Genomic DNA, 25,669 nt, shown 5'->3' on the forward strand with positions numbered 1-25,669 from the left:
AAAGAAAAGGAGCACGCTGAGCAAGGAAAAATACAAAATGTACAGTTTGAGGAGAAAAGAAACACCAGGAAATATAATGGAGACAGGTTTAGTGCTCAGGGAGATAAACAGTTTAAAGAAAAGCCTGATTCTAAATGGAATAAAGGGAGTTACAACCTCAGGGCAAGACCCCGCCCAGCGGGGAGGTGGGGGTGGGTGTCATAAACCCAAGCAGCTGGACTTGGCAGCTTCAGCTTCGTGGTTCTGGCTTTAGAGTTAAAGATACAAGGAAGGGTTATGGAGTCTCCCCCTGTGACGAAGGAAGGCTGTTGAGGCCAGGTGTATGTCAGGGGTGTCCCTGCACGGAATCCTAGAGAGGCCATCACCTGAAGCTATGATGATGAAGCCTGCCTGGATTACCTTGGAGACTCCAAGATGTTGGAGATGCCAGAGTCATGGGAAAGAAGCTGACAGCCCAAGAGGAAGACGTATGCTTCAGTCAACAATGCTGAAAGGCATTGGAGATCTGAAGAGTGATTTGACATCAAACCTGGAGGTTCAGCATCTGGAGTTTGCCCAGCTGGTTTTTGTCTTGCTTTGGTCCAGCATTTCCTCACTGTGCTCTCTTTCCTCTATTTTGGAAAGGCAACGTGTATCCTGTGCCACCGTATGTTGGAAGTAAGTGATCTGCTTTTTCAGTTTTGATTTTATAGGGGGTTAAGTGATGTCATGACTATTAGAGGTTTTGAACCTTTGACTTCTAAACAGTGTTGAGACTATTACAGACTCCGGGAATTTTGAAAATGGACTGAACGCATTTTTGCATTATGATATGGTTACAAGCCTTGAAGGGCCAGAGAGTGCAATGCAGTGGTTTGAATAGGAATGGTCCCCATAGGCTCATATATGTGAGTGCTTAGATGCTAGAGAGTAGCGCTGCTTGACAGGAATTAGGAGGTATGTAATTTAGGGTGGGCTTTTGGGTTTCAAAAACTCAAGCCAGGCCCAGTGTCCCTTCTTGTTGCTTTAGATCCCGACACACTCTCTACCATGAGGTTAATAGACCAAACCTCTGAAATTGTAAACAAATCCCAATCAAATGCTTTCTCCTATAATTATTTACATGTCCACGGTATCTTCTCACAGCAATAGAGCACTGACTAACACATTGATCATATCTTGAGCCTCAAGACAATTTCTTAACTTATTAAAACAAAGAACTCGCTGACCCTGGTGGTGGTAGTGGGCCAGCCCTGCCCCATAACTGCTATGAGGTGTCATAGTCATGGTTGAGATGCACCCTGCCCCATACCTTGCCCCTCACCATCTGTGGCAATCTGACCTTACCCCTTAGTGGTGTCACACTCGGCAGAGCACACAGGCCCTACACCTTACCTGTAAAGCACCATAGAGCTGGCTCTGGTGGTGAGTGCATGTGTGATTCAGCCCCCGAAGGCATGAGAGCTGGCAGTGGCACTGGGAGGGCCAACTAGAAAAATGCTGAAGAGTTCACTCTGGTAGTGAGAATTTGGAAGCGCTGGCAGGCTGACCAGCTTGGGTACCACTTAGGCTCCTTCCTAGGGCTTCGAGTTGGCCCACCCCAATGTCTACTCCATCTGTAAACTGCTGTGGCTGGTAAAGGTGCTGACTCTGCAGATCCAAAACTGTAGGATCTCCATGGCACAGGGCAACAACAGGATAACCAAGAAAAGTCCCAGTGAAGATCCAGTACTGATAGAACAGCAGAAGCCAGAGGCTTCCTAGCAGACCAATGACTCATTGCAATGAATATTTGCAATTAAGGAAGTATGGATGGCAGTGTATACCATGGGACACGCTGTGATGAACTGAAGCTTCTTTTATTTTCTATTTTCTTTTGCAAGATGCAGGGGAAGGTGTTTTGAGGGCCCACCGTGGATACGAAGGAATGGGGAGTCGAGAAGTAGTGAGGTACGTTGATAGGAAATTCACAAAGAATCATACAAAGGTAGAAAGATAAGAATCACATAAATGGGGGAAAAAGAGAAACAAAATCAAACCAAACTAAAAACCCACCCTGAACTCACACAGTACCCATTCTACTAGCGCAACCTAACAGCAGAAATCAGCTGCAGAAAAAGTGGAGGAAAATCTCTAACACTTGGAACCAATAGAATATAATACTAAACAGTACATGGGCCCAAGTGGAAGTCTTGAGGGAGATTTTAAAAAAAAATTGAACTTAATGAAAATACAACGCAAGAGATGGAAATTTGTGAGAAAGAGTGGTCGCAGTGCTGAGCGCCATTTGTAGCACTGCTTGGGGGCCATCAGAAAAGAGAAGCCCCAGGTAATCACTTAAACTCCCACCCTAAGATCTTACATGAACGAAACAGGCTAAAACAAGAAGAAAAAAGGAAATAAAGAAACTAGTAAATAATAAAACAAACTGGAAGAAAGTAATTAAATCCTAAATAGAGAAATAGGGCAAATCAGTGAAACCAAGGTCTGGCTCTTTGGGAAGGGCAACGAAATTGACAAACTTCTAACAAGACTGAAAGTAAAAGAAAAAGAAGAGGAGGAAGAGGGGGCAGCTCTCGATGCCGCCCACAAGTGGGGATGTCACCAGGAGCTGCAGGCATCAAGGGGATGATAAAGACACTACACGTGATTTGGAACTTCACACACAATTGGACAGTTAGCACAAAACCAATTTTCAAAGTGTTTTACAAAAAAATGATGATTATTGAGGCTGGAGGACTTGGTGAATAAAGGGCTTGTCATACAAACAGAAGGACTGGGGCCTGGGTCTCCAGCACACATGTAAATGCTAAGCAGGCTTGGTGGTCTGTTTACGATGGCTGAGTGCAGGAGGCAGAGATAGGGAATCCATGGTGCGTGTTGGTTAGCCAGACTAGCAGGATTAGTGAGCTCTGGGTTCAGTGAGAGACACTGCCTCAATATATAAGATGGAGAGGAAATGAGGAAGACATCTGATATCAACCTCTGGCCTCCACACACACAATCACATATGTGTGCATGCTCCTGTGCCTACATACAGGTAAACCTACATATGAGCACACAGGTATGCATATACATGCAAATATACTGATACTCGCTGTGTGGCTTATGTAATTCGAATAGCTTTAGAATTGTTAAAGAAACCAAATTCACAGCTTAAGAATATTCCCCCAACAGAAAATTTCAAGATTTGGATTATTTCACAAGAGAACTCTACAAGTGTTTAAGGAAAAATTAATCCCGTCTGAGAAGGAGACAAGGAGGGAATAAGTCTTAATTTATTATGTCTCGATATTAAATATAAAGATGCTAGCAGACAAACAATAAGAAACTACAGAATAACATCTTCAATGAACAGAAAAACATTTGCCAAGATATTAGCAAAAAGATTGTGTGAAAGCAACTACATGCTGTCCCCAAGTGAGACCTATTGGAGGGAAGGCTGGCTGAACAGAAGAAAATCCATCCATGCTAATAGGTTAAAGAAGAAAAATCAACAGGCTGCATCGATGGGTGCAGAGACACGGTCTGACAGAAGCGTACACCTATTTATGATTAAAGTTTAGAAAACTTGGAAGATAGTGGATTCTTTTCCCTATCTGGTAGAGAACTCCAATAAAGCCTTCAGATTACATTGAGGTCAGTGGTGAAATACTGAACGCTTTCTGCCGAAGTCAGAAGTGGGACTAACATGTCCACTCAGTACCTGTGTTCAGTGTACATCTGGAAGTTGTACTCACTTCAAAAGGTTAAGAAAATCCTAGCTATGGTGAGCCCCACTTATTATCCCAGCCCTAAGAGACAGGCAGGAAGGCAATGAGTGTAAGGTTAACTTATTTTACAAAGTAAGACTTTCTCTTCAAAACAAACAAACAAACAAACAAACAAACAAACACAAACAAACAAAACCCAGCTATACAGACTGGAGACAGCCATACCCATTCCTGCATTACAAGCATTCCTGTCAAGACAAGCAGATTGGAAAGGAAGCAATTGAGGTGTTCTATTTGTGCAAGATGGGAAATCCCAAGATTTCAATAAGAGTAATCATGGAATAAGTGAGCAGAGAAAGACCACAAAATACGAGACAATCCTATGCAAAGTGGCTGTCCCGTAAGTGAGTGAGGAGGTATTTCCTTGCAGAAGAAACAAAGGTGGAGACCTTTTTACACAGAAAGCTGCAGCTTACTCCTGGGATGCAGATTACAGCCACAAGGACAGTTCACTGCTCACCTACCAGAGGAGCTGAAAGTAAGACTTAGTAAGACCAACTGCTGAGGACCACTGAGAAAATCTGCTTCTCACATACTGCTGGTGGGAATGTCAAATGGCATATCTGCTGTGTTTGTTAAAACGAGAAAGTGCAATTTCTTTACGACATGACACTTTGGGGGCATTTCTCCCAAAGAAATGAAAATTTTCTATTTGCAGAAAACTTGTACGTGCATGTGTAAGGCAGCTTTGCTCGCAATGCAGCAAAGCATCTCAACAGGCTTCCTCAACAGGGTCAATAAACTATGGCTGAGGAAAAGCCTAGAATATGATTTAGGAATAAATCACAACAGACCACAGATGCGCACGACAACTTGGAGGGATCAGTTACATCAGTTATATCAATGTAAGGTTCTATTTACAGAGGCCATTGTAATGGCAGAATTACAGGAGTGAACTGCTGGGAGTCAGTCTATTGCTATGCATTGTAATGTTAAGTATGGTCTCTTCTAGACATGGTTGACCCAGAGACCCATGTGTGAATTTGCCTCCAAGTTATTTCTGATTGGTAAATAAAAATGTTGACAACCAGTGGTTGGGCAGAAGAAACATAGGTGGGGGTTTGTAATTCTAAATCCTTGAGGAGAACCACAAGGGAAAGAAGAAGGTGAGGAGGAAGAGAAAGTCACCATGGGTTAGGAGTGAAGAAAACATGGCGCCGAGGGCTGGCCAATTGGAGTAAAATGCAGCCCGGATGAAACATAGTAAGTAATAACTTGGGGTTATCGATAGGAAATAGATTTTAATAGCATAGGGGTTAAATATCTGCCCAGCTCTAGTGCTGATTAAGGCTTATTGTAATAGGAAGGTTTTGTGTATCTTTTCTCCGGGAATTGAATGATCAAGGCAGGTAGAAACCTTAAAAATTTCCAAAACAGGGAACACTAGTGATTCTGGCTACAGGTGGCCATTAAGGTGGAGGTGGGGACAGGTGAGAAGCAGATATACCTGTGAAAAGGTGAGGCGAGGAGGTCACACAGAGATGGGAAGAGTGTTCCACAGCTTGGCTGTACAGGGCTACCTACTGATTGTAAGATTTAGTGCACTGCAGCTCTACGTAAGGGCATCATTGGAAGAATCTAGATAACATATATAGTGGCATGAAGAAGCTATTTAGATCATAGCAGAATTAGTGGGTATTAGGCCTGGACTTCTCCATCATAAGCTTTAAAAACCAAAGGTCTCAACTGTAGTACGTGATTATTGATCAGAAAAGTGGGACCTGCCCTAGAGAGGAGATATGATATTGTGACCTCCTGGAACATCATTAGTTGGTAACCAAACCTGTTTCTTGGAACCTTGGGCCTACAGGGTTGCTATTCAGCGGGAGGCTTTCTGATACAGAGTAAGAGCATAGCATTGTCCCACTCCTGTAAAAGCCAAGCCAAACGCGCCTGTAAATTACCTTGACAGGAAAATCCCCCTCAGGAAAATTGCCTCTTCCCGAGGCTTTAGACATGACATAAAACCTGTATAAAATGAGAGCCATCACAATGGCTTCGCTCACCATCGTCCATTCCTGCTCCTCGAGGATGTGCCCTGTGCCATGGTGTTGACTACTGTCCACTCCCAGCTTTTGGGAGTGTCCTGTTTACTCTGTAATAAAGTCCCCCTATCTTCTACACCACACTCTTGTGTGTCTCCTCTGAATTCTTTCAGTGAAGATCACAAGGGCTGGGGAACCCAGGCCAGGTCGGTGTGAGATGCTCGTGACAGTGACATCTTTGAAAGTTTTTTCTTACCAACCCCCCCCCCCACCAATCAACAATGACTTCAAAATAAAAGTTTAATAAAATAAAAGCATAGTCCCTTTACGGACAGAATTAGGATCTTCTGTAGAAGTATTAACTGTCTACCTAAGCTTATATAAATCTGATTATAGAGTTGATGAAGTAGTTTGCCTCATATGAACAAGTCCCTGGGTTGATGTCCATCACCCAAAAAAATTCCCAACTGTATTCAAAGAAGAGAGGCATAGTTTTAGAATATATAATAAACGACTGGGCCACATAATTTGTTACTTAACCTGGGACAGTTTTGAGAATTATAGGGGATTTTCTGTTAGGCATTTACACCAGGGAAATGGTTCTACAGGGACACAGGGTGGCCCTAATGAAGAAGGGAGGTACAGCTGGACCTGGGCCAGTGGGTCCAGGAGGCTGGTTGAAAAGGTGCGCCTATCAGAAGGAGGGTGAGAAAGGTCAGATTAGCAATAGGACGCTAAGGAAGGCTGACTACAGAGATTTGCATGGATGCTGTGTGACCTCCCAGGATTCCTGTCTGATTAGAGGCAGACATGGCTCCTGGACTTTGGCCACAGCCCACACTCACTTACTTCCTCTTGTAATTGTGAGTGGAATGTTTGTTTCCAGGTTACGTTTAGTATCCCGATTTGCTCTCTCTGCAATGCTTGACCGGTTTCACAGGTAACCCAGCCTTATCAGTGCCCAGGGGTGAGCCTGACTTTGTGAATGGTACAAAGGGCAGAGGACCCTGAGTATGGGAGAAAATAGACACAAGGAGAGCTCCATTTTCTCCACCTGACAGGGGCCATGATGGGCTTGAGCTGCTTCTGGTGTTTCTCTAACACCCTGTGCAGAGTAGGGAGTCTTTCCTTCCCTCTTTTCTGTTTTCTTTCCTTCCATCTCTCCTGCTACCTGTTCTTCCCATCTTTCTTTTCCTTTCTCTTCCTTCCCCCTCTACTGCTCATCTTCTTACCCCTTCCTTCGCCCCTCCTCTTTCCTTCTTTCCTCTCTTTCTTCTTTTAATTTCTTCCTTTTTTGGTTGGGGTTTGTATTGCTCTGATGAAACACCATGAGCAGGCAAGCTCGGAAGGAAAGGATTGAACTGGTTTACATTCCCACATCACTGTTCTTCATTGAAGGAAGTCGGGGCAGGAACTCACACAGGGCAGGAACCTGGAGGCAGGAGTTGGTGCAGAGGCCATGGAGGAGTGCTGCTTACTGGCTTTCTTATTTATCATGGCTTGCTCAGCTTGCTTTCTTATAGAATCCAGGACCACCAGCCCAAGATGACACCACCCACAATGGGTTGGGCCTTCCACGTCAATCACTAATTAAGAAAATGCCCTACAGCTGAATTTTATGGAGGCATTTTCTCAACTGAGGTTCCCTCCTTTCGAACTGACATCAAACTAGCCAGCCCAGACCCTTTCTGTCCTGCTCTTCCTCTCAACCTTCTTCATTTTCTTCCTGTCTTAGGGCACAAGGTAACACTTCCAACTTCTTTATAAAACCCTGATCTCCTTCCTTGTGGGATCTTGCATTCTTTGGCTGCCCTTGTGCTTCTCAGCTTATTCTTCCTCAGTCTCCTCCGCCTGTCCCCCTGCCCCATCTTCTCACCAATCTCAAGGACCCCAGTTGGATGCTTCCATAGCCCAAGCTGTGAAAAGACAACGCTTGCTCAAGGAGATGCTGCTCTGCACTGAGTCATCAGGAGGAGGAAAACAGAAACCCTACTTTCCGGCCAGACGTCTTTTCTGTCTGCATCCAGCTCATTAGATTGATCCCATCCCTTTCCTTTAGAGCCACGACTAGAGGGAAAATGTTGACAGAGTTGCTTAATGACTTTCGGTTTAATGAGTGTGTTCTTTCCTGGAGATGAACTTTCCATTTTTGGCTTGACATCTTCAGCCGGAACTTGCTATCTGAACACAGGCTGGGATCCATAGACTGATTTTCTCTTCCTTACTAAGAGGGTGTTATGTAAGGACAAGAGCATCACCACTAAATCAACAATCTCTTCTCAGATTGTAGGACAAGGTGCGAGAACCATGTCCCCCACCGGGGACCAATTACAGGTGTCAGTCTTCTTAGTGTGTACACCGGGGCAGTACAGTACAAACAGCCTTGGCGTGGCGTGTTATGTGTTCAGGAATACAGGACAGACCACGCAGAAGAGCTTAGCTCCAATGTCAGACAAATAAGTATCTAAATCTAAAGTTTAGTCCCTTAGAATCCGCAGCCCAATCTCTGATTCCAACGTCCTCATCCTGGAGGTGGGAGTGACCTGATCTTACTCTACTTAGAACAGGTATGAAGAAGAAAAGAAGCACGGCTGTTACTCACTGCTACATAGCGATGGCCCAGACACATGACACAGCCATCCTAAAGGAGCAAAGATTTATTTTGGCTCATGTTTCAGAGGCTCAGTCCATGACTTCTCAGCACTTGGGCAGAACATTGTGGAGGGGAAGCAAGTGGCGCAGGAAACTGTTAGTCACTTCTGGGCAGACAGGAACAAAGCATGGGCAACTCGACAGTGTGGAAGGTTACTCTCCAAAGGACAAGCATTCCAGTGACTCGCTTTCCCCAAAGCACCACATCCTTATCATCACCTCCCCCAATGAAATCAACGACTCCATCAAGGAGTTAGTCCATGGACGAGGCCAGAGCCTTAAGGAGCTCTCGGAACACCTTGTTTCTGATACACAATCATAAGCACACCAGTGGGTGCTCTCAGTCTCCTAGGTGTTTTCAAGCCATTCAAGGGGCCAGACAAGACTAATCATCTCCACAGTCAAGCTCACCTCACACTTCATCTGCTCCCAAATGGTTTGCAGACATCACCTTACTTGATCTTCACTGTCACTCTGTCACTCAAGTGTGCAGATGAGGGTTGGAAGCAGGAAGCTAATCAATTGGTTTAGAGCAACTGAGCTGGTGATTGGTAGGGTCAGGACTGAAACACAGATATGCTAGAATGCTGCAGGCTGTGTTGGTCTAGCACTATACAATAGCCAGAATTTGTAACGTTACCTCGTATCACCACGCAAGCCAATGTCGGTGGCTTCTGCTGCGAAACAGGATTTTGTTGGCTAGATACCCAGCTCCACACAGGCATGGTTTGAAATCCCATCAAATGAGAATTTTCTTTCAGTTTTTTCTACTAGAGGAGGTTTACAATGAAGTGAATTGAGTCCTTTTATTTCTCCAAGAAATATTGTTTTTTGGGAGGGGGTTAGTAGGTATAAATGGATATTTATTTTGGTGGCTGCATAGGAGCTCTCTGTTGTATACTGGAACATTATCCTACATTTTTCATTTCAGGTTGATTATGGCTTCTTTTGTTTTCTGGGTCTTTAGCCCAGGCTGAACTCCGACTTCCTTTATAGTAAAGAATGTCTTTGCACTTTTAATCCTGCCTCCCTCTCCCAGAAGACTGTTACAGGTATAGCCCTACATGCTGCATTGTAGATCAAACCGAGGCTTTATACATACCAAGTGGTACCATTTAGCTACATTTATGGGTTCTAAATCATAGCCTTTACTACATGTCTAAGACTGGTCATCCAGGCTTGACCCGTAACAACTAAGAAGCAACTAGAGATTGAACTGGTGACAAGGGTGGCAGTCAGATTCTGGGGGCAACAGGTAGTTACGGTGGCTGTGACACTCAGTGTCTATGTGTGTCTGTCAAAGTTGTGGCATCGTAGGTTTGACGATGTTTAAAATGGGATCCTTTTGGGCTCACTTCTGTGGCATGATGTCAGGTTTCATTTTGCCTACAGAACCCTGAATCTGATTTGTCTAACCCTTCAACTTGGTCTAGGAGTTGACACTATCTATTCACTGAAAGTAACTTTTTTTTTTCTGTTTAAAGCAGCATTTTGTCCCGTTGTGTATGATAGCATCTGACTCCATAGAGGACAACTCGTATCTATCAAATCTGCAAACGTTTGCATTTTAAGAAAAGCATAAGAAAGTATTTGCATGGTCAAAAGAACCATTGGTTAGCGGCTGTGGCAGAAGCGTTATTATGCACAGTAATCTGTTCTGTCATGTGCTGCACATTTATTGCGGGTCAGTCTGAGCCAGGCACCAGGCCAGCGCAGTATGGAGACTGGACTACCGTTGAGGATACAATATTGAGCAAAAACAGATACTTAATGTCTTCGTAAGCACACAGTGTCAGGAAGTCCTGACTTGAGTAGTGGTTGTCTGGCTGCATCTGTCTGCAGTTCTGACTTTGCTTATGAGCTGTTTCCTCCAGGGAGGTTCAGAGTCACAATGTTGATGGTTACTCTGATGTTACTTAATTAACTTTTCCTAATTGTACAAAGGTCATGAAACAACTTACCAAAAAAAAAAAAAACAGATATAAAGTTCAGAGATTATTAAACAATAGAACCAAGCAGCATTTAGCGAAAGGGAACACAGATTCTGCCCAGAAGTCCATTAGAGTAGGAGACCTTGGCACCATTTGTCAGGTCAAGAAGATGACGGAGTGAGAAGTCAAGCCAGTTCGGGAAAGTTGCTCCAGAAAGGATGGCATGTAGGGGAGAGGACCACATTCCTGGCCCTAAGTCTTAAGATGAGAATTTGCCATGACATCTTCATCTTGGTTACTTTTCTGTTGTTGTGATAAAAATGCTCTGTCTAAAAAATTATGGAAGGGAGAGTTTATTCAAAGGATGGGCGTTCATCGTGGCCAGGCAGCGGAGTAGTCAACTCCAGGCATGGTGGCAGAAGCAGGAAGCAGAGAGATCATATCTTCAACTGCAAGTGGAAAGTAGGGGGTGATCTGGAAGTAGGTCAAGGCCAGGAACCCTCACATCTGTCTCCAGTACTATTCTATTACAGGAGGGCTAGACATTCTAAACATCCCCAAACAGTACCACCACCTGGAGACCAAGTAACTAAATACCCAAGCCCACGGGGGACATTGCTCTTTGAAACCATCACTGTCTTCATAAAAGGGGCGCTGACTATTTGATTAACGATGGGAACATAAATGAAATGTTTTATATGTACCTGCAGTGCGTGTTGAGAGAGGAGCAGAGTACTTTCCCAACCCGTGAGTGTACTGCTATGGTTAGTAAAACACCACAACAACATAAATACCGGAGACTGTTTGGAGAGACTTTCAACCTAATCTCACGGATAACTTGAGGTATAATTTGCTTTCTCTAGCTTTCTACAATAGGAACAGAAGGCCTGGTGACAAAATACTTTCTCAGCGTGACCTCCTTTGCTTTCCCCTGAAAGTGCAGGCTCATCTTAGCTTGTAAACCTGTTCTTTTCAGCTAAACCAGGCATCATGCCAGCAAAAGAGTCAGGATCGCTTGGACCACAATCCGTTTCTTTGAATTCCAAATGGATAAGGCATGAAAACAAAGAATTTGGTGACTCTGCTGACACGATTATCACAATAATGGATATGGTGTTGGATACTATGGGGCTGGGGGCAGACGTACAAAAGACTACAGTAAAACTGTAGCAGAAGGTATATTCTAGACTTAAGGGGCACAGTAAGGAGGGTCATGAAGGCGGAACGGCACACACTTTGTATTCCATTCTAAGAAATGGATTGTGACTGATCACTGAAGAATTTTGGGGTCGATTCGTAACATCAACTTCCTCATGCATTAACAAGCTGTCTCGGACACTATGATGTTTAAAGACAGTAGCCACTAGTTTTACATATGATAATTAAACATTCAAAATGTAGGTAGCCTAAATTCAGACCTGCTATGAGAGTAAAATATGCATTTGATTGTGAAGACAGTACAAAACGTGTAAAAATATTTTAACAATTTTGAGGTTGATCATAAGTGGAAATATAGACGTTTGACAAATTTGACACAGTGAAATATAAATTTAATTTCACTACAATTACTCATGAGGCTCAAATCTTGTTGCTGCATTGTTCTGGTGTTCTGGCTGGTTTCGAGAAGGGAAGACTTGAAGATCAGGAAATGATAGGAAACTACCTCAACTTTCAGACAAGTGAGGCAGTGGGGCAGAATCACCACAGTGTTCGATTCTGGGAATGAATGAGAGAGATCAGGCGAAGCCTATTTAGTTGGACCTGACAAATGTTAACTGTCAGGTGTAAGTGTTAAGGTTGCATGGCATGTACTTACATTACTGAGATGTTTCAGGGTGCTGGTGGGTCCTGATGCATGTGCTTTTAGCACAGGCTTGCATAATCTCCAGTTTGAATGCGGTTCTTCCTGCCAAAACTCATAGAAAGACTTAGCCCTAGAATAACGCTGGGGCAGTGGGGTTATCAGCTGTGTGATAATACAGCTTGAGAGAGCTCTAGATCTTGCAAGAACTAGATTAAAACTTGAGATCATGGGTTGCTGTGATGCTGGTAACCTCTCTTCTGTGTGACTCAAGTGCACTCCTACCCGAGATGGCATTCTTCGTGCTGTGACAGGCATGGACACCTCAGCATACGCGGTTGCCCAGTCTTGATCGCCACCGTTCCTAGAACAGTATGCCAAAACAAACCTATATTCTTTGTAACGTACTTACTTGTCCGTGACAGGAGAAGCTAATCGAATGTGATTGAAGGTAGCAGTTAAGGGGTGGCTGGGTGGGTTGTCCTAACATGTTTGCAAACAGGAGGAAAAACTTTATTGGGAGAGGCTTTGTCACAGTAGAAACTGTCATCCCCACGAGAAGCTTCTATACACCTTTGTCCTCAACATTTTAGCTGCTGAGGGCGTTCCCAGAGTTCTTCCTGGAAGATCTCTCTTGGGAATCACAGGGGTAGATGTTCCTGATGAGAAAGGCAATCTCTCTTTGAGTTTGGAGATTGCTTTCCTTGTGTATGTTTGTGTGTGGGAAGGGTGAGGTGGGATGGGGTGGTTAGAGGCAGCGGCGTGGAAACTGGTCAGCACCTTCCTTGTGGGGAGACTTGGGAGGCCTTGTATCCAGAGTGAACTGAGGACCAGACCTCTTAAATCACAGCACCTCTGCCTAGAAAAGGGACCAGAGAGGGGAAACTTCACTACGTTGCGGTTGCAGCTACCCGCCTTCTCCGGTAGGGGCGCTGGGCACCAGCGGATAGCGCATTCTCTCCCAGCACTGACTCAGGCGCCCACCTGGATCCGTAGCTTTGCAACTTTTCCTGCATCAACTTGCTGCCCCGGGGCTGGGAAAAATCCACGAATGCTAGGTCCATTTCATTCTAGGTGGAAATTGTCGCTGTCTTCTTTGTTCAGCCTAACCATCCCAATTTTCATTTTAGCTTTGGTGGGAAAGCAAGTTCCAAAGATGAGGGCTCCAGAGAATCCCTCCCTCACAGGCCCTTCGCATCTGCAGCACACCATCTGATCTTTCCCAGGGCGTTCCCAGAGTTCTTCCTCTTCTTTCCTACTATCCTCTCTCTGCCTCTCTTTCTCGCTCACACCTCCAACTACAATTCCTCTTCCATTGCCAGCTTTTACCTTCTACAAAGAATCTCTTCTAATTCCTAAGAGGAAGGAACAACTTGGAGGCTGTGTTCCTCGCTCAGCCTTGACCTACCACCCTGGTTCTTTTCTGGGCGTTTCCTGGAAGCGTGTCCTAAAGGATGTAAACCGCATCTTCGGCGGGTCCTCAAGCTTAGGTCCCCTCTCTCCTGCTCACCAAACTCTCTGTCTTCCTGCGGTCTGGTCTGGAAGAGTCCCAGTCGCATCAGACGCGCATACCCTCCTGCCACGGGAGCCAGGGGACCTGATAAACCCACGCTGCATTGGGCAGGGGACTTTCCAAATAGTGGCGGGCACTTCAAAACAATCGGCTCTGCTCAGAACCGCGTCTGGGGGTCAGAGGACAAGACCTAGCAGTCCCTAGCAGGACAACACAGGACCCGGATCTTCCTGGTGGAAGCAGAATTTCTAGTACTGTCCTCCCACTTCTAGTCCAGGGTCCCCAGAAGTCAGCCCTTATCCTGCGGCTTGCAGACTCGCTATCCAGACCTCCAGGCGGCTTAATCTGATGACCTCCACAGGTGCTGGGGGACGGTGGGTGCCTCAGGAAGAGGGGTGCCGGCCTTGTTCTCCACATTGCCTCTGACCACTCACAGGCTTATGGATGTGCAAACAGCCTATGCGTGATCCTCGAGCACCCACGGCCGGAGGGAACCTCGCACTCCGCCCCGTCCCGCCCCGCCCCGACGCTCTCACTCACACAAGCTGGTGTAAACGCTGTAAACGCGCACGCACGGAGCCGCGCGCCCCCGCACACCCAGCAACCCCTCCCCCCCCCGCACACAAACCAGCTCAACCAGGTACCCCCCCACCCCGAGGCGCCCTCCCGCCAGCCCCGGAACACTCTGGTCTCCCTCTCTCCCCCTCTCGCCTGCGCGCACGCACGCGCACGCACGCACTCCCCGCGCCCCCGCACCGGGAGGGGGCGCAGGCCTCCGGGGGCGGGGAGCCTAGAGCACAGTCGTGGGTCCATCCCGCGCTTGCCTTCAGCGCGGAAGCTCCCGGCTGGCCCTGGTCTCCAGATCAAGAACTGTTGGCAGTGGAAACAATTTACTCCTCCTTCTCCTCCCGGAGATCCTATACTTCCCGCACGCCGGCTCCGGCTCCCAAGAACAGACCCGAAGAGTGAATCCCCAAACGCAGCCAGGAGCTGCTTCCCAACTCCGCTCCCGAAGCTGGTTGGAGGTTGATTTCCGAGAGACTCCGGATTAGGGTCTGCTGTGAGCCCTCCTCCAGGATCCGGCTAGCATTGCCCGTTTTAAAAGAGGATTTCCTTATTTCCTCTGAGCACTCTTTTCCACAAAATTTCTAAAAGAGGTCGGTGGGAAAGATTTGGGCGGGGAGCATTTTAGCAACAGCATCAAACCCTCCAGAGCACCGAGGGAGCATTTAGTAATTGCCTTTGGGTTTTGGAATCACCCTCTGGACCTGGGAGCAAGCGATCCAGAGAGGGAAGAGTACAGGGGACAGGCGACGCGCTCCAGCCGGAGCCACCTCCTTCCCGGCCGCCCCCTCCTCACTCCCCTGACACACTCGCTAGCTCGCTTGCCGGCGCGCGCATCCCTCCAGCCCCCCCCTCCGCCGGACCCGCACCTCGGCGGGCGCCACACACTCGGCAGCCCGAGCCGCGGTAGCCGCAGCGGGATGGAGTCGGCAGGCACTGAGCGCCCGGCAGGCTGGCCCGGGGCGCCCCTCGCCCGGACCGGGCTGCTGCTCTTGTCAACGTGGGTCCTGGCTGGCGCCGAGATCACTTGGGGCGCAACCGGAGGTCCCGGGCGCTTGGTGTCCCCGGCTTCGCGACCACCAGCGTTGCCTCCTCTCTTGCCTCGGGCAGCGGAGAACCGGTGGCCTGAGGAGCTGGCATCTGCACGGAGAGCGGCTGCACCGAGGCGCCGGTCCAGGCTCGAGCTACTGTCCCAGGCGAGCCGCGGGGAGATTCCGACAGAAGCTGCGGGAACGTCGCCTGAAGGCGCGAGGTGGGTCCGGGGCATCCCAGCTCCTAGCCAGGCGGGCAGCGCTAGGAGGACTCGCCGGGCTCAGCCGCCCAGCACTCTGGAGCGCGGGGACGCTTGGGCTACTGCTCCCGCAGATGGTGCCAAAGGAAACCGTCCTCAGACCAAGGGTTCCCGGGAGGAGGTGAAGGCGACGCTGACCGGAGGATCGGCGACTGAGGAGCTCCGATTGCCCAGCACGTCTTTTGCACTGACAGGGGACTCAGCTCACAACCAAGCCATGGTGCACTGGTTCGGACATAACAGCAGTGTGAGTATCCATCTGGCACGGATCGCTAGTCTCCTGACAGCGGTGGGTAATGGGGGCGGGGGCGGGGGCGAGGGGCGAGGGGCGAGGGGCGAGGGGCGAGGGGCGAGGGGCGGATAGTTTCTTAGGGTCCAGAATGAGAATCAGAATGCCAGGACTTTTAGAGAGGGGTTTGTCCTGCCCACTTGACGCCCCCAACAGGTTAGAGTTTTGTTGTAAGATGGCGAGTGAATGTTTACTGAAGACCCCAGTACTGGAGGCTGTCTGGAGGGCTAAGAGGAAAGTGTGTCTTAAAGCTGTTTGGGCGAGGGATCTGTGGTTGCTCTCTCCCACATTCAGGTCTGAGAGTGACTTTTTTCTTTTCTGGGGCGAGGATGCCTGAATTCGTGAGTGTAAACATGGGCTGGGGTGGAGAAATCTCTGGACAAATTCCAGAGACTGGAGGAGCTCCCTTTTTGCCCTGGGGTCACGTGAAAGGAACCAGGGAGATAGGGAGATTGAAGCCACAGGGACACCAGGACACTTGTTCATTTTGGGGTCGCTGCTAGGCACATGACGTTCTAGCCAGGCTGGGAGCTGGGCTGCAACATCCACGCTGTAAGGCTTTCCCGGTGGGAGCAGGCAGGAAAAAAGTTTAAAGCGTGAAGCGAATTTCCACACCCTTTTCCTACTGCTTATCCTCGTGCTAGCGCTGCACGCACGAGTGGGAGAGCAGAAAACTCACTTTCGTCTCTGTGTCCTGCTTCACAAAGGGCTCAGGGAGTCTGGGATCAAAGTTGAGACCATGCTCTTTCTGAGCACATCTCTTCTCCATTTTCCTTGCCATCTGGGCCTCCAAGACGTTGTTGCATCAAGAGGTGGCACCTTCCTTAAGCCAGCTCAGGAGGCTTCAGGGCTCAGGAATGGGGTCCAGCTGAATAGGGTCCAACGTTGGCAGCCGCGGGCAGGCAGAGCCTGCTTAGACTCACTCCACCCCCAGCAAGAGCCGGCTCCCCCAAACCTCTTTCCTCCTGTGATCGCCATGCTATTTCACCTGGCCTTGCCAAATATTTTTATTTATTTATTTTTCTTCTGGTGACTTTCCAGTTCACTTGAGAACCAGACTTAGGGCAGAGCAGGCAGTTAAGAGGACTAGGGATTCACAAGCAGCTTGGAGAGCTCATTTAACGGAAAGTGCTGCCTTTTTTGTACATCTCTTCATGACAGGACTTTGAAAAGACTTCCTGGGGAAATGTTTGCCTTCTTTTACCAGAGCGTGGGGGTCACAGGGCTGAGCGTTGAGTAATAGGGGAGCCAGGGGGCTGCAGAGCACACAGCAGTAACCAGGTACAGATTTAACGATGGTGGTCAGTGAGACCCAGTGAGGTTGGAGCTGGGGCAGCCAAGCCTGGGTACCAGATGCTGGGTTCTGAGGAGAAGAGTGGAAACGCACAGGGTGGCTTGGTGACTAATGGCTTCATCTGCATATCTCCATCAAGATAGCTCTACCGCCCCCAAGTCTTGGATTGGATGGCTTTGAGCACAGGTCCTAGGCTGGACAATGGTGCCCCTTTCCAGGACTGGGTGACTGACTTACTCTCCAGTCTCCAGGAGGTGTTTATGTGTGCAGAGGGGGAGAGGGGAGGGAGGGAGGGAGGGAAGAAGAGAGAGAGAGAGAGAGAGAGAGAGAGAGGAGGAGAGAAAGGAAGAGGGAGGAGGAGTCATTCTCTGGAAGCAGAGCTTGTGAATTAGGACCTTGTTTAAGTTTGATAATTTAGGAGTAGTGGGGAGTGTTCTTGGTTTTCTCCTCCTTGAGGAGGGGGGATATCCTTACATACCTGTGGCTTTATTACCAATTCCCTCAGCCGGGAGACCCCGGAGATGGGACTTTAGAGAGAAAGTACTTTCTACAGAGAGGTGAATCTGCATGGCCTTCTCTGTCCAACTTCAGGGTGGTTGAGCTGCGCCAAAGGGTGTGAGGGAGGGTCTGGCTTGTGCCTCTTCAATCAATAGAGAGACAAGGGACCTGGATAGCAGACCAGTTGGGCATGGAGATTTGAGCTTGTTCATAGCCTTAGATGCTCTATAAAGAGGAAGAACTCTTTGAGAGAGTAGCTGGCAGCAGCTTCAACAGTGTGTATGTGTGTGTGTTTTTTCTCCCTCCTTTGCCAAAAAGAAGAGAAGGTGAGGAGGTCTTTTTCGCTACTGTTTCTATGGAGGGAGATGTCACGGGGCAGAGACTATGGGGCCTTAGCGGGGTCTTATGGCCTGGAAAGATAATTTCACCTTTTCTTATGGCTTCCGAAGTGTTAAACAGGCTTCTGACCAGTATTAGCAGTTTGGATTTTTCTGCTTTTTTGTCCCAGGCACCTGGAGTGAACTACAGCTCTTGATACAGGTTTCCTGGGTGGTGGTGGGTGTTAGTTACTGAACACTGAACTCTACTCAGGTAGACTTTACAGTCAGAAATCTGTAAGCTGGGCATCCTCAGCCCCACCCTCCTGGTTCAATGTGTACCTCAGGAACTTAGGGCCAAGAAAAGATCTTTGTACATACGGACAGGGCCACTGTGTTCTTGCTGGAGCAGTGAAGCTGGCCAAGAGCACAGCCAAGAGTTCCCAGGAGTGGGTTCGTAGCTGGTTCAAATACCCAGGACCTTTGGCCCTGTTCTGATTGCTGGGACAAAAGCTTACTTTGGTATAAGAACTAGGGTGGGTTTGCTTGGTGGGGGTGGCGGGGTGGGGTGAATGTGGTGCTAGCAGACAAGGCAGAAAGGAGGAGAGGAACATCAAGTTGTGGGGCCTGACTCTGAGCACACTGACTTGGCTAGGGGAAGGTGAGGAGCCATGGGCTTGGAGCCTCTGCCCTGGAGGGGATTAGCTCTGGTTCTGGTTGCTTGTCCCCTGCTGACTAATGGGTTACAGAGTGTTTCACAAACACCCAGGGGAACCCAGTCCCCATGGCTGACAGAGAGACAGGAAAACACATTATTCTCCTCCCGTTCCTTCACATGGAGGGAGAGGCTTCCTTGCTTACTCAGTGAGTTGGCAAATGGCCCTGCCGAGTGTGAAGTTGTGAAGGCACAGCCAGCTCACTCCCACCTCTGCTTTCTGGGATTAACCCCCTATTCCATATCCTTTTAGGTCGGGCACCATTTCTCCTTAGCAGCTCACACACAGAGCCTCTGCAGCCTGCTGCTGCCTCTGTAGTGTGCCTGCTCGGGATGACTTGGCAGCTAGTTTTCAATTAATGCCCAACCTGAAGCCTTAGCAGAAAGGAGATGCTGGGTCACTGTAGGTCCCTGCCAGACCTGGAGCTGCTTAGAAGACATACCATGGGGTGGGGGGTGGGAATTCTCTACCCTTAGGAAATGCAACTGACCTTTCATCTAAAATATTTACTCCTAACGTGCAAAAATAGTGACGGATTTGGACAGATTCATTGTGTTTCACTCACGAGAGCATCTTAACGGTGGCTCGCAAACAGATTTTTCAAGCTGCTTTTGGCTGGATTGCTTTAGGCTTCACCGTCCCAGGGTCACAATATCTTAATGCATTTCGCCTTCTCTGAGGCTTAATAAAGAAGCCTGCCGCAGAAACAGTTCTTCAGGGGTTTGCCAAAAAAAATCTGTTTTTAATTAATATTACAAGGCAAGGCGTCTCAGTTGAGACATAGCGAGGAAACACTTTGGGACACAACAGCACTAATTGCTCCTGGTCACTGTCCGCCAGGAGTGGGGATGAGGGGAGGAGGGGTGTGCCAAGGCTGTTTGTCCTCTGGTGGCTAGGTTATTGGCTCTGATTTGCTTCTCAGATCCTGTGGTGGTTCCCAAGGTGAGCAGAAAAGCAAATGCCTTCATCGGGAAGGCCCTAATTAATGTTGGCTGAAATACAATGTTTGGAACTTGCATCTTGATTGGCAGGGATGGAGGTTGAGTGGTGCCTTCTCCAGAGGTGTTGGGTTTAAGAGTAGGGGGTTGGTGGATCCAGTGGTAAGAAGGCTCAGGAAGCACTTTTATTTTATTTATCTGGGTGCCGAGATCTATGGACCAGAGTCATCTGAAAAGCACGTGGAGAAGTACGATAGAGCCAAACACACAGACACAAGGCTCATCCCTGGAGGCCGGCAGTTCATTCAGGGCTAGGTGCAGATGGGCAAGTCATGTACTTATCCTCCTGAAGATTTCCTGCTTTTTACCTTCCCTTGGCCATTTGGGTGGTGAGAGACTTTTTTTTTTCTTTTTTTTTTCTTGGATTTTTTATTTACATTTAAATGTTATTCCTTTTCAAGGTTTTCCCCTCCCCCTCTTTCTATGAGGGTGCTCCCTTACCCACCCACCCACCCACTTCCTCCCACCTCCCCAAGCCTTGACAGGACCAAGGGCCTCTCCTCCCATTGATACCTGACAAGGCCAAGGCCATCCTTTGCTACATATGTGGATGAAGCCATAGGTCCATCCCTGTGTTCTCTTGGGATGGTGGTTTAGTCCCTAGGAGCTCTGGGGGGTCTGGCTGGTTGATGTTGTTGTTTTTCCCATGGGGTTGCAAACCCCTTCAGCTCCTTCAGTCCTTTCTCTGACTCCTCCATTGCAAGGGAAAAATGTAAAGCACAATTCATTAGCAGATTTGGGAAACAAGAGACCCTTTAGAAGAAGAGGTTGAAGATGCAAAATGAGCTGGGCTGGCTCTGAAGAATGAGGGGAGTTTAGCTAACCAAGATTATTCGTGTGTGTGTGTGTGTGTGTGTGTGTGTGTGTGTGTGTGTGTGTGCGCGCGCGTGCTTGCTGGCAGAGGGGACTGGATGGAACCTCCTATTCTTGGTAGGTAATGCAGCAAGGGCATTCTGCCTACCTTAGGTACTTAGTGATGGTTGGATCAGTGGATTAGTGAATGGCCCTCCCCATCTTCATGGAGCATAATCTAGGGACAGATTTGAAATCATTGTCACAGATGTGACTTGACAGACATTGTAAGCGGGGATGGCTTCACTCTGCATGTCTTCATTCTCGTGTGAAGACCTCTGGCTTCTTAAATTTACATCCAAAGCCCTGTGTCCTGGTATTATAGACCTCTCCCTTGTGTGTTTTGAGTGTCCTGGATCTATGTCTGCAACCCAAGGCTTGACTGTCCCATGGTCAACTCTTCTGCAGGGATTGTCCCCTGTCCCAGGCTTCTGATTGACTCTGCTCCAAATCATCCTCCACCTGAGACCTGGCCCCTGTTACAGCCCACCTATTCATGACCCAGTCCAAGACATAAACACAGACCTCTATGCAAACTTCCCAGGAAGCATTTTCTTCCCTTTTCCTAATGACTTACAGAATTTACGTTGGACCACACGTGATCATTTGCTAGCATAGTCTTATGTGTTTCCATATTTGGAGGGTGAGGGATGCAATATTCAGTTAAATCAACGCTCTATACCAACTATGGGTTGTTCCTATGTTTGCCACGTGACTCAGTAACATTTAGCTCTGGAGAGCTAGATGGTGTCCAAACTGTGGGGAAAGGGGAAATCATTTTTACCCTCAGATGACAAATAGGTTGACACCATCTCTCAATAACACTGGATGTAAGTGTTCAGTTTGTTATTTCACGTGGGGATTTCTTTGGATGTGTGCTCATGTTCTGTGAGTCTCTCTCTTTTTGTGTGTGTGTACATACATGTAGGTGCCTGTACATGTGAGTACACGTAGGGTGGTCGGGGGCAATGTTGAGTGTCTTCCTGAGTCATTCTCTACCCTAGGTTTTGAGATAATGATCTTTAACTGAGACCAGAAGCTCATTGATTGGCCCAACTGGCTAGCCAGCTACCTCCTGTCATTTTTCTGCCTCTGCCTCCCCAGGGCTGGGGTTATTACTGGGTGTGGCCATACCTAGCTTTTTATGTGTATGCTAGGTATTGAACTCAGGTTTTGTGCAATGTCATTTCAACAGAACAGTAATAGGACCCAGGAGCTATCTAGTCACAGCTTCTTGGCTCTGACAATGAGGTCATTTATGAGTTCCCTCTTGTGCAGTGGTGCTAAAATCCAATCAGAAAATGACTGGTTACTCCCATGACATTTGTGCCACTACTGCACGAGTGGGCACTTCTTGCTAGGTTGGTCCTTGTATCGGCTCTCAGAGTTCATAGCTGAGTCAAATTGAGGATTGTTTTTTTCTCTTGTAACTGTGTACAGCACCACGAAAGCTAGCCAGTAGGGATGAGGCTTCCAGGCCAGTGCCAGCTTAAATTTCCCTTGTTGATAAGCATATTTTATCTTCAGCAATAGGGGCTTACCATCAGGTTCTGCAGGGAAATGAACAGAATTGACAACAGCCTGCAACATTTTAGGGGAGAGAGATCACTGACTGGTACCTTCAAAGGTGGTGCTGTATGGCGAACATTACTGAAGACATATCCCTGGCCACTGAGGTATAACGTTTTTGGACAAGATTCAGTGAGATCCTTACTCCACTTGACAGAGGATAGAAATAAGGAGTCAGTGGTCCTGACTTCTCATGTGTTTCAGAAATTAGGTATCTACTCGTACAGGTTGTTCAGCCATTCGATGAGCATTTGAGGTCCGCGTGGCATTGTTCTGGCTCCTGGCGCTCCATAGGGATGTGGTAGAGAGGTAAAACATGGAGACTCGACAGCATTTGCCTCAAGGTCCCTTTTGTATACTTTGGATGCGAGCCTGCTCTTCTGTAAAGTTAAACAACACATGACAACAAGACAGATGCCATGGGGTGATATGTGGCCAATTGTGGAACTATTGTTTGAGGCAACAATTGATTGTCTTAAAGGAGAGAGCAGCACTGTGGGAGAGCCTATACGAATCTCATACCTAAAGAATGCCAGGGTTAGAGGTGCTCTTGGGAACTGTGTTCATCAAATTACTCAATGTGGGATGAGGCACACGGCTTAGACAGCAGCATCATATCCTACAGCTGAACCCCAAGTGTTCTTTTCTCTCAGAATAAACTCTCCTATTCCTTCTTGCTATTCTCCTTATTTCTTCAGGTTAGCAAAGCATCTTCCTTCCAGAAGTGTGTGTGTGTGTGTGTGTGTGTGTGTGTGTGTGTGTGTGTGTGTGTGATTATACTTGGGTAAGGTTTACTACCCATTTCATAGGTAGAGTACACTGAGCCTGGAATAGATTTCCCAACCCTGTATTGCTTTTCACATCACAGTAACCAAAAGCCCACGAAACAATTCATGGGCATAAAACCTCATTAAGCTTCAAGGTACGGAGGCTATATTCCACCATGGCGAAGAAGGCATGATGGCAGGAGTAGCCAAGTAGCATGGTGGCAGGAGTAGCCAAGTAGCATGGTGGCCTAGGCAGCTAGGTTCATGTCAGCAGGAGCATAGAGTAGCTGGACATATCATCAGAGTCAAATAAGGGAGCACAGAGCTCACTGCAGGTTGATAGCCTCAAAGATCCACACCAGGTGAACCCCCTCTGAAAGCCATTTTCCCATCATGAAGGTCCCACGACCTCTCATCAGAGTGTCTGTCACTTCCAAGTGTCATCACAAGTACAGCAGCAAGTGTTCAGCACACAGCCCGGGTAGACGCTGTAGCGTTTCCACAGTCACTCTGTCCACCCACTGCAGTGGCGGGAGACCATAACTAATGAGCTCTTTAATGCTGGGTGAGCGGCAGCTTTACCAACAGTTGCTGAGGGGAGCCTCAGTAAATCACCTGGCTATTTGAATTAGCGAGTCAATCAAATATAGTTCCTTGTTTGTTGTGGTTGTTTGAGTTTAATTATTTATGGAAATGCTGTTCTAATAAACACGCCACAGTAAGGGTAGACAACGTCTCAGAACTTCGGGGCTACACGTGTAGATTTTTATTACTAGGTCTATGCTGGGAAGCAGGGGGAAAAGTTTTCTCCTTGGCTGAGATGAGAGGGATTTGCGGTACGGATAGGCCAGCCTCCCAGGGAAAGCGATCAATAAAACTCTATCTCTGAGTAGGGATCTGCGTCTTCACAAACGCCCAAGAAAATGTAGCTTAGGGGAAGAGCTGGAGTTGCAGCTATGCAGGGTAATTAGGGATTCCGCATGGTGGAGAACGTGGGCCTATTTTGCATGGGGAAATCGTATGACATATGGCTTATCATATGTGTGAACTAATACTTGTGGAGGGATTAAATCCTGCAGGCAAACCTCTTCCGGGTTTATTGAGAATGGTTAGATGGAGAATGTGAAAAGTGGTTTTGAGAGCCAGCTGCTTTGACTCAATCCTCTCTCTGTTTCTGAACGGCTTTGTGGCACTGGGAAGTTGTTACCTTCTCTCTGCCTATACAAAGGGGCACCCTTCACTTGTCAGTTGAAAGGATTTTTAAATGAGATGATACATGGCTTAGAAGAAGTATCTGACCCATATGTACCAAGCACTTGAGATGTTTTCCAGTACCAGATGAGTTAGGCACGGCTTTCGTGTCTGGAAGCAGTTCTTCTCTTGATTTTCATATGGAAATGTTAAAGCAGAGGAAGGAGCTACTCACACACGGTTTGCCAAGGAGCTGATGGTAAAGCCTCTGAGAGACTCAGGCATCATCGGCAGGATGTTCATTTCAGTCACATCCTGTACTTTCTGTCTTCACGAGGGTCTCTATGATGTCTGATTTGTATGTAGTGCTGACAGGGACAGTAGAGGAAATGTACAATGGGGTGGCTCACAGGGCTCCAGCTCTTGAAACTTAGAATTTTCGGTAGCATCAGCGATAAACCTGATGATAAATTATGGAAATAGTGGAACCTTTTCCAAGGGCTTCTTATTGTGCAGAGGGCTGGGTAAGGGGAAGTGGGAGGAACTTTTCCTGGATTGGGTATTGGTGTTTACACCTCACAGGAATCATAAGACACTTTTTTGATGACCTTCAGTCAAGTGTGTAGCTTTGAGAAAGTTAGAGAACACCGGGCTCCTGGGGCTGCTTAGGAAGCAGAGCCCTTAGTGCCAAGTCTGGGGATAGACCTTAATGTTCCATTTTTTTCTATTTCTTAGCTGTGTGTGGTGTGAGAATGGATCAGTCACAGATATCTGCAGCCAGTCTCTTTTTCCTCAAGATGATCATGTTGAGAAAACGCACTAATTATTTTGTACTGATCTTCCCCCAGTCAGTGACTGCCTTGCATTCCTACTTGTCTTCCTCTAGGGCACCAAGGATAGAACCTGAGAGTCCCATGCAGACACTAGAGGGAGTGTTGCCCTGGGAAAGACACCAAAATAAATAAGATAAAATAATGAAAAAGTGTTGCACTGTGAGTTGTTCCAAAGAGAACAATGTTTCAAAGAGAAGGAGAAGTGCTCTGTAAGTGCATTGCGTGACAGGTTGTTGGCAGACCCAGAATGCCTAATGGACTGGCAAGAGGGGAGGTTAATCCTGAGGTTTGATTGTTTTACCTCTTCCTGCAGGGAAAGTTGAAGTCAGATGGTTAAACTGTTTCAAATGGTTCTCAACCCCCCCCCCCGCCGGGGGGGGGGTCATGACCCCCTTGGCGTTTGCCTATCAGTTATTTACAATTCATAACAGTAGCTAAATTACAGTTATGAAGTAGCAATGAAATAATTTCATGGTTGGGTGGGTCACCTCAACATTAGGAACTGTATTAAAGGGTGGAGGTATTAGGAAGTGAGAGCCACTGTGAGAGGATGAGCTAAGACTCCACAAGTAGATTCACCTGAAGATGGTGCTCAACTTGTGTTTCCCATCCCTACAGCAGGCTCTTTCTCAATGAACGCCTCCTCCATTCTCTTGTGGCTTGTGGTCAGTTAATAGAAGCTTGTAGAACCGAATGGAGTAGGAATAGGTAGTTAATACTGCCTAGTTGAAAAAGTAACTTCTCAGGTATGCCTGCTGTAGCTACCTCTGGGTCTCCAGTGTGTATCCCTGCAATAGAGCTCAGCTGTTTAGTTTTGGTCCACAAGGACCTATTTACCTGATTGGTCCTCCTGAGA

General features: G+C 47.5%; 1 protein-coding gene across 1 annotated transcript in view; it reads left to right on the top strand.

The window, feature by feature from the left end:
• Positions 1 to 14,888: 14,888 nt before the first annotated feature.
• Sorcs3 (sortilin-related VPS10 domain containing receptor 3) overlaps positions 14,889 to 25,669 on the top strand; it is a 634,818-nt gene continuing 624,037 nt past the window's right edge. The window contains exon 1 of the mRNA NM_001106367.3: positions 14,889 to 15,736. Coding sequence (NP_001099837.2) covers positions 15,119 to 15,736 — 618 coding nt within the window. The 5' untranslated portion in view covers positions 14,889 to 15,118. The remainder of the gene's footprint in view (positions 15,737 to 25,669) is intronic.

Source organism: Rattus norvegicus, chromosome 1, assembly GCF_036323735.1.
Source record: "Rattus norvegicus strain BN/NHsdMcwi chromosome 1, GRCr8, whole genome shotgun sequence".
Lineage (NCBI taxonomy): Eukaryota > Metazoa > Chordata > Mammalia > Rodentia > Muridae > Rattus > Rattus norvegicus.